The sequence below is a fragment of the Pan troglodytes genome, chromosome 21 (assembly GCF_028858775.2).
Source record: "Pan troglodytes isolate AG18354 chromosome 21, NHGRI_mPanTro3-v2.0_pri, whole genome shotgun sequence".
Classification (NCBI taxonomy): Eukaryota; Metazoa; Chordata; class Mammalia; order Primates; family Hominidae; genus Pan; species Pan troglodytes.
This window is the reverse complement of record NC_072419.2, coordinates 40,746,477-40,754,643: the sequence shown is the minus strand read 5'-3', so window position 1 is coordinate 40,754,643 and position 8,167 is coordinate 40,746,477. Positions and strand designations below refer to the sequence as shown.

Below are 8,167 nucleotides of genomic sequence, written 5' to 3'. Positions count from 1 at the left end.
TTGGCCCGGCGCAGTGGCTCACACCTGTAATCTCAGCACTTTGGGAGGCCAAGGCGGGCGGATCACGAGGTCAGGAGTTCGAGACCAGTCTGGCCAACATAGTGAAAGCCCCTCTACTAAAAATACACAAAAAATTAGCCGGGGGTGGTGGTGTGCGCCTGTAACCCCAGCTATTCGGGGAGGCTGAGGCAGGAGAATCGCGTGAACCCAGGAGGCGGCGGTTGCAGTGAGCCAAGATCGCGCCACTGCACTCCAGCCTGGGCGACAGAACAAGACTCCGTCTCAAAAAAAAGAAAAAAAAGTTTTATTCTGCGGTAATGGAGAAACCACTGTAAAATTTTAGGTAGAGGAGGCATGAGACAGGTCTTCCACAGATAATCCTGAGGTAGTACAGAAGATATACTGGAGCGAGGAGGATGGAAAAATGAAGACAGGATGCTGTTATGGTCAGCCAGATTAGGGAGGAAGCACGTGGGCTGTGGCAATGTTGTCAGCTCTGAGAGAAGGGATTTTTAAAAGTTTTGGGGCCAGGCACGGTGGCTCATGCCTGTAATCCAAACACTTGGGAGGCCAAGGCGGGCGGATCACCTGAGGTCAGGAGTTCGAGACCAGCCTGGCCAACGTGGGGAAACCCCATCTCTACTAAAAATACAAAAATTAGCCGTGCATTGGTGATGGGCACCTGTAATCCCAGCTACTAGGGAGGCTGAGGCAGAATTACTTGAACCCGGGAGGTGGAGGTTGCAGCGAGCCGAGATTGCGCCACTGCACTCCAGCCTGGGCGACAGAGCGCAACTCCATCTCAAAAAAAAAAAAAAAAAAAAAAGTTTTGGGGATAGGATTTGGAGACTAATTAAATGGAATGGCAAAATTGGTCACATTCGACTCCCAGTGTTGTGGTAAGTAGCAGTACAACAAAAATGGTAAAGTATGCATGCTTTAGAGTCAAACCATCCTGGATTCCAGCCTGTATTCTTTCTACTTAATAGTTGTGGACATGATTCAATCATTTTGAGCCTCTATTTTCTTGTAAAACAGAGATAATCATTAACAAAAACAGGAAGACTAAGTGACACTGCACATAGCATATCTACCAGTGTCCTGCACATAGTGATAAATGTTGACAGTTGTTTTGGTATTAAATGAATATGGGTGTGGTACTGGTTGCTATGATATGGAAGACAAATAGAACAACAGGTCTGAATTAGAAGAAAAATAACAGGAGGGCTGTTTTTAGTGATCTTTCAAGTATGACTACAAATTGTCAAGGTCCTTCCCTGTGGGGTGCTTTGAGGAAATCCTCTTGTCCATAGCCACTCTTTGCTTATTAACAGACCCCTGTGCATAAGTGATCAACAGTGTCCTTCTGGGATTTATGTTTAAGGCCCTCTTTTCCTTGCCAACCAGGAATATTCCCCTGGCTCCTCACTCCAGATATCCTGATCACAAAGGAGTCCTACGAACATGGAAGAATTGACAACTGAAATGGGCTGGGAGAGAGAGCAGCTCCTGTACTGGAGTTACATAATGTGAGAGAGACACTTAAAAAGTCCAGAGAACAGCCAGTCAGTCACAGCTGAGTCCCAGTTTGATGATCTGTAGGGTTTGGGATGAGAGCCAATGGCCAGTAAGAACAATTACTTACTGACCATTGACCCTCACTTAGCGGGGCATATTTTTCCCCTTATTCTAAGCCACAATGAAACTAGAGCATTCTAGCAGCTTCCATTGGACAGAATAAACAGGATAGGGTCTACTAACTACTCAGGACCTGGGAGGGGCCTGCAGTTTTTGTCCTCTAGTCCATGTTAGATCAGCCGTATTAAAAAATTCCTCTTCCCTTAGTCTCTCTCCACTGGTTCTGTTTTAAATGAGAGCATAATCACCTGAGCTTCCTAATAAGACAAAGGTCTACCGACACTGGTAACCAGGTCAGCTTGTTGAGAACAGTCTTGGTAACAGTCTTGACAGCTAGCTAGTTGGTGGTTCTCTACTCAGCACTCATGCCTGTGGTCCCGGTCTTTTAGTTGTCTCAGAAAAGCAATTCATATGGAGGCCTTTATGTTGGTTGATGGCCCCTGCAGATATCTTCATCTTCAACATGGGCACCAAATCCAGTCTCATCTGCAACAGCTCTTTCTAGTTTTTTTCTACCCGTACCGTGGCAGGCCAGATCTCAATAACGCAGGCCTCCATAACAACTGTTTCAGCACTAACTGAGTGGTTAAGTTAAATATTAAAAGCTGAAAGAGTGAGGGCCCTTATACAAAGGCTAGAATGTAACAAAAGGCCACCAAGGGTTTTGCCCAGGCCTTTTCTGGGCCTTGAAGCATGACAAGATAACAAAGGAACCCATTTAGGATTAAACAAGTTTTATTGGGGGTCTGAAGGAACTTATTGAGGGGGTCTGAAGGCCTCCACAAACAAGTTTACTGGGGGGTCTGAAGGAAGTCCCCAAACCTCCATGATTTAGCAGGAAACAAGATAAGGGTAATCACCCCAGCACCTGGACCCATTTAGATTAAGTAAATTTACTGAGGCTCCAGAGGAAGGTCTTCAGGACTCAGATCTTATTTATAGATTTAAAAAAGTGAATCACTTATGTCTTTAGATGAATGTACACTCACATGTAGACATATAGCTTATAATGTAAATAAGCTCTGGAAAACTTTGTAGTTTTGAGTTGGTCTTGGGATCATTTCCAGGCTTTCTCCCCATACCTGGTTACAGAAATAAACTCCCTCCTTTCTCAGTTCATCTGCACCTCATTATTGGGCTGCGAGAATAAGCAGTCCAACCCTTGATTTGGTCTGGGAACAATACCACAATCCAGACGGGCTGTAACTTGCCACTTAAAAAAGCAGAGAGGCAGAAATCTATGTGACCTGGTCACATATAAGTCTCAGAAGGTGGGGCCGGGGAGAGAGGAAAGAGACCCCTCCTTACCCAAGACTGATAGAAAAGCATGCAAATGAAGGACCAAAAAAGTTTAATTATAAACAGTCTTACATCTTGTAGGAAAACGCAAGTGAGGCAACCACTGAAGGAACTTTATAAAAGCATTTGACTCCCTGTAATATTTGTAGCATTACCTGAGTATTATAAGTAACAGATCAAGAAAACAAAGGTACTCTTAATACAGTAATATAAAATCCAGTGCTGCCAATTCCATTTTTAGTTAATGAAAGCAAATTATACAAACAAAGTAAATAACTAAAAGAAAAACAAAAAAAGGAGGGGGGCTGGAGATACCAACAATACTAAATAGAAGTCGTTAACTCTAAAGGAGTTTAGAAAGGTAAGTTACATCCACAACACGGAAGGATATAAAAATAGAGGAAAAATTTAATTCCGTGAGTCAACCCCGGTAACATTTCGGATTATTAACCAGATAAGTAAAAAGTGGTAGAGTGGGCTTGACTGAAATAGTTCATTTAGGATGAGAACTTTGTGTATAGTTGAGTCAAGTTTCACTAAAATTTCTGATCATTGGTATGTCAATCTCTTGATGAAAAATCAGTACCTGAATATGTCTTTTTGTTTTTTTAAGAGACAGGGTCTTGCTATGTTGCCCAGGCAGGATTTGAACTCCTGGGATCCTCCCACCTCAGCCTCCCGAGTACAATACCTGAATTTTAAATAGAGTTATTGTAAGTCTTATGAAATGAGATTTTGCTGCACTCTGACATAAGATAATAAAAGACAGAGCAGGAATTCATTATTATGAGCTGCTTGATCAATTTTAAACCACTCCATTTGATGAAACAAGTGAGGCCCTTCCCTCCTGACCAGGCTGTGGAATGCTGTCTTCCCCAACCCCCACCCCCTGCAAAAGAGCAGAACAATAAGGCAATTGCTCATTTTACTTTGTTTTTATTTCAATGTAACATGCAGTAAAAAAAAAAAAAAAAAAAAAAAAAAAAATTAACAGGATTTATTAGCATTTACAATGCTTACAAAGAAAAAGACTTCTAAAAGCAATTTAGTTCAGATTTAAGAAAAAGCTCTAAGTAAATACTTATAATAAATCTATTTCCATATGTTCAGTTTGGACCAAAATTTAAGATAGCATTTGGTAGATATTTATGTCTGCGGTCTATTTGCAGTATTTTTATATAACCTCTGATTCTTGGGATATCCAGCCCCCATTTTCCTAACACAGCAGGGAAGACATATACATGTGGCCACTTAAATTAAAGGAAAAAATGGAGTAGGGAGATCCCAGGCTGCAAAAATATATACAAGCATTTACCTTTTCCAGAACTAAACACTTCTTCCATAAAAATATTAAATAGCCAAGCCCTATAGAACTAGGGCCAGGGCTACTTCAAATATAACTATTCTGTATTTTAAAAATATAGGGCAGAAAGCCTTTTGGGTGATATTTATATATTTTCACACAATATTTCTAGGTCCCTAAATGAATCATGAAGCATTATATAGAACCAAAAAAATGTATTTTCTTACATTATCTCTTAATTTAATTTCATAAATCTCTAGTAAATATTGTAGGTAACTACATTTCAGTATGAGAATTCACCTCAACAGGAAGTCTTTATAGAGGGCTTAATCTTCATTAGCCATATATTACCAAGTTCAGACTTATATAATGAACGGGTAGTTGGCAGACATTCGCTCTGTAAGACAAAGCAATAGCGTTTTTTCTCCCTACCAACAAAAAGGCAGAGTCCCTACTTTTAACAACCAGGGCTTTTAGAAACCACACAGTATTTCCTGGGGTACATGAAATAAAAAAACCATAGGGCTGGGGAAAGCCTAGCCTCCCCATTTACACTGAGCTTCTTGATGAGGCAACCCTTTCACTCATGTAAGTCTCTGCTTTATGATGGCAGTATCTTACAGTAGACAAGTTTAAAAAAATGTTTTTATTGTTGTTCCAGGATGTAAAAGGAAGAACATTAGGGACAAAAAATTGTTTTTCTTTTTTCCATATGGAACAGGGTTCTGCTGCTTATTCTTGGCTTAATATTACTTGTTCATGCTATGCCTCTGAAATGTGGCAAAAGTCCCTGATACATGAGCTATGAGGCTGTCCTCAGGGTTCAGCTATGATAGGGACTCAGCTGGCTTAGGCTTCATCCACTGCCAATGAAGTCAAATTTATAACAGCCACCTTGACAGTCGAAGCTAGGCCATGTTAAAATAATTAATTCCAGAGAACTTCAAAGTGCATTAATCAGTTAATAATGGAGCAATCTAAACTTAAATAGTCATGAGAAAAAAAGGAAACCCTGTTAAAAATTTTAGGGGTGAAAAGAATATTGCAGACGAGGGTTATCAATCCAGTTCATGACAATGTAAAGAATGGAAATGACTACTCCAACATATGTCAGAGAAATGATAACTTTGAAGACTTTTAATTCACAGAGAATATATTCCTGTGGTTACTGGATGTTATCTTCCTTTCTTTTTAGCCAGTACCACAGCTCTCCCTCTCAAATGAAAATCTGATGTCAAAAGCTGTTTCACTGACCTCTATTTGGACTAGAAAGCACTCTAGTCTTTCTAGTCTTAAACTCCTTAACAATAATTAAATACAACTGAAGTTGTTGGATTATGATAAAACTATAAAGCATCAATTATATAGCGGAACATATAAAAATCACCAGAGACATCTTTAGATGAAGTCAATTAAAATTAATTCTAATTCTAGGCTAAGTTTTTTTTCCTTTTATTTATTTATCCCCCACCACGCTGCCCAAAAAAAAGACAGGGTCTCCCTATGTTGCCCAGGCTGGTCTTTAACTCCTGGGCTAAAGGGATCCTCCTGCCTCGGCCTCCCAGAGTGCTAGGATTACAGGTATGAGCCACCATGCCCGGCCCTAGGTTAACTTCTTAAAACAATGAAGGAATCACAGTGTTAACATTGTTTGTAAAGTGTAGTATTTGTCAGGCAACTGAAACAATCAGACTTCCAAATGAAGTCATTTGCAGGCTGTGACCAACTTTTCCCTGAATTCAAATTGACAAAACTACTTTGTAGAGATGCAAGAGTCTTGCATCACTTCCAGGAATGATGTATGGATTCATGCTCCAGAAAGGAAAAACAACAGTCAAGTCAGACTAAAATGAGAGGGAGAACACAAGCCCGAATTTTGCTCACATCCCCAGAAGCAGGAGTAAGCTTGCACTTTTAACAAATGCCTCTTACCAAGAGGCTTAATAGGAAGATCTTGTATATTGCAGTTACCAAAGGATTCTGCATATCTGCAGAATCTCTAAAAGAAAAAAACACTACTCCCAAGTGAGACTTTTGACACATATAAAAAATTGTTGTTAAAGGAACAAACTAGTGGAATAAGACAAGGCAAATTTCATTGTTGTGTTAAAATCTCATGTTAAGCAAGGTTCTGACTAGTCATTTGCAGACCTGATTTCTGGAAACGCTGAGTAGAAATCACTGGGAGATAAATCTAAATGAGAACATTAATTTACTTACACTCAGATAACTCTCTAAAGAGCCATTGTCCAATTTTACAAGATGTGCAACAGGCAGAGAAGGACAAACATTGCAAATAAGTTCTTGCCCATTCATGGTGCAAGTTCTCAGAAGTTACTCTTGTCCAAATCCTTCTGTTTCTTCTATGGCAAACAACAGCTTTTCCTTCAGTTGCTCATAGCTCTTGTATGGTGGCAGGTCCAGGCGATTAAAACTAAAAGCAAGAATTGTTAGTTTGAGAAAAGGAAATATGCAAAGAATCAAATGAGTAGTGTAGTATACTACTTTATACACTACTATAGAAGCACAAAAATATACTACTGTGCTTCAAAGGATACCATCAAGAAAGTGAAATAACCCAAAAATGGGAAAAAATATTTGTAAATCATATATCTGATAAAGGACTGGTATCCAAAATATATAAAAAACTTAAAACTCAACAATATTTAAAAATGAACAAAGGATAGAGATTTCTCCAAAGACATACAAATGACCAATAAGCACATTTAAAAAATGCTCAACATCCTTTACCATGCAAATAAAAACCACAATGAGATACCACTTCACACCTGTTGGGATGGCTATTATTTAAAACACCAAAACAACAACAACAACAACAACAAAAAAAAACAGAAGAAAACAAGAGTTGAAAAGGATGTGAGGATGTGGAGAAATTGGAGCCCCTCTGCACTACAGGTAGGAATATAACGCAGTGTAGTCACTATGGAAAACAGTATGGCGAGATTCCCCCAAAAAATTAAAAATAGAATTACTACATGATCAAGGAATTCCACCTCTGGGTATATACCCAAAACAACTGAAAGCAGGGCCATGGACAGATATATCTATATTCTACCACAGTATACCTATGTTTATAGCAGCATAAACAGCCAAAAGGTGGAAATAATCTAAGTGTCCATGGACAGATGAATGTATAAACAAAATGTAGTATATCCAGACTATCAAATATTATTCAGCATTAAAAAGAAGGAAATGCTGACACATGCTACAACATGGATGAAAATTAAAGATATTATTCTAAGTGAAATAAGCCAGCCAGGAAAGGACAAATAAGGTATGATTCTACACTTACGAAGTACTAAAGAATCATAGAAACAGTAGTAGAATGATGTTTGCCAGGACCTGGGGAAAGGGAGTCATGGGGAGTCATTGTTTAAAGCAGCAGGCCGGGCGCGGTGGCTCACGCCTGTAATCCCAGCACTTTGGGAGGCCGAGGCGGGCGGATCACGAGGTCAGGAGATCGAGACCATCCTGGCTAACACGGTGAAACCCCGTCTCTACTAAAAATACAAAAAAAAAATTAGCCGGGCGTGGTAGCGGGCGCCTGTAGTCCCAGCTACTCGGGAGGCTGAGGCAGGAGAATGGCGTGAACCCGGGAGGCGGAGCTTGCAGTGAGCCGAGATCGCGCCACTGCACTCCAGCCTGGGCGACAGAGCGAGACTCCATCTCAAAAAAAAATAAAAAAATAAAAAAAATAAAATAAAATAAAGCAGCAGTATCCAACCTTTTTGGCACCAGGCAATGGTTTTGTGGAAGACAATTTTTCCATGGACAGGAGTGGGGAGGGGGATGGTTTCAGGATGAAACTGTTCCACCTCAGGTTAGATACTTGTAAGGAATGCACAATCTAGATCCCTCGCATGCACAGTTCACAATAGTTATTGCTCCTATGAGAATCTAATGCCT

At 40.0% G+C, this 8,167-nt stretch overlaps 1 protein-coding gene across 10 annotated transcripts in view; it reads right to left on the bottom strand.

Annotated features, from left to right (window-relative positions):
- Positions 1-5,346: 5,346 nt before the first annotated feature.
- Positions 5,347-8,167, bottom strand: part of ITCH (itchy E3 ubiquitin protein ligase) — a 148,118-nt gene continuing 145,297 nt past the window's right edge. For 8 of the 10 annotated variants that reach the window (XM_003954427.6, XM_016937730.4, XM_054674658.2 and 5 more), the window contains one exon: positions 5,347-6,674. In XM_003954427.6, coding sequence (XP_003954476.3) covers positions 6,575-6,674 — 100 coding nt within the window. In that variant the 3' untranslated portion in view covers positions 5,347-6,574. The remainder of the gene's footprint in view (positions 6,675-8,167) is intronic. The other 2 variants (XR_010154201.1, XR_010154200.1) reach the window with 1 other exon arrangement.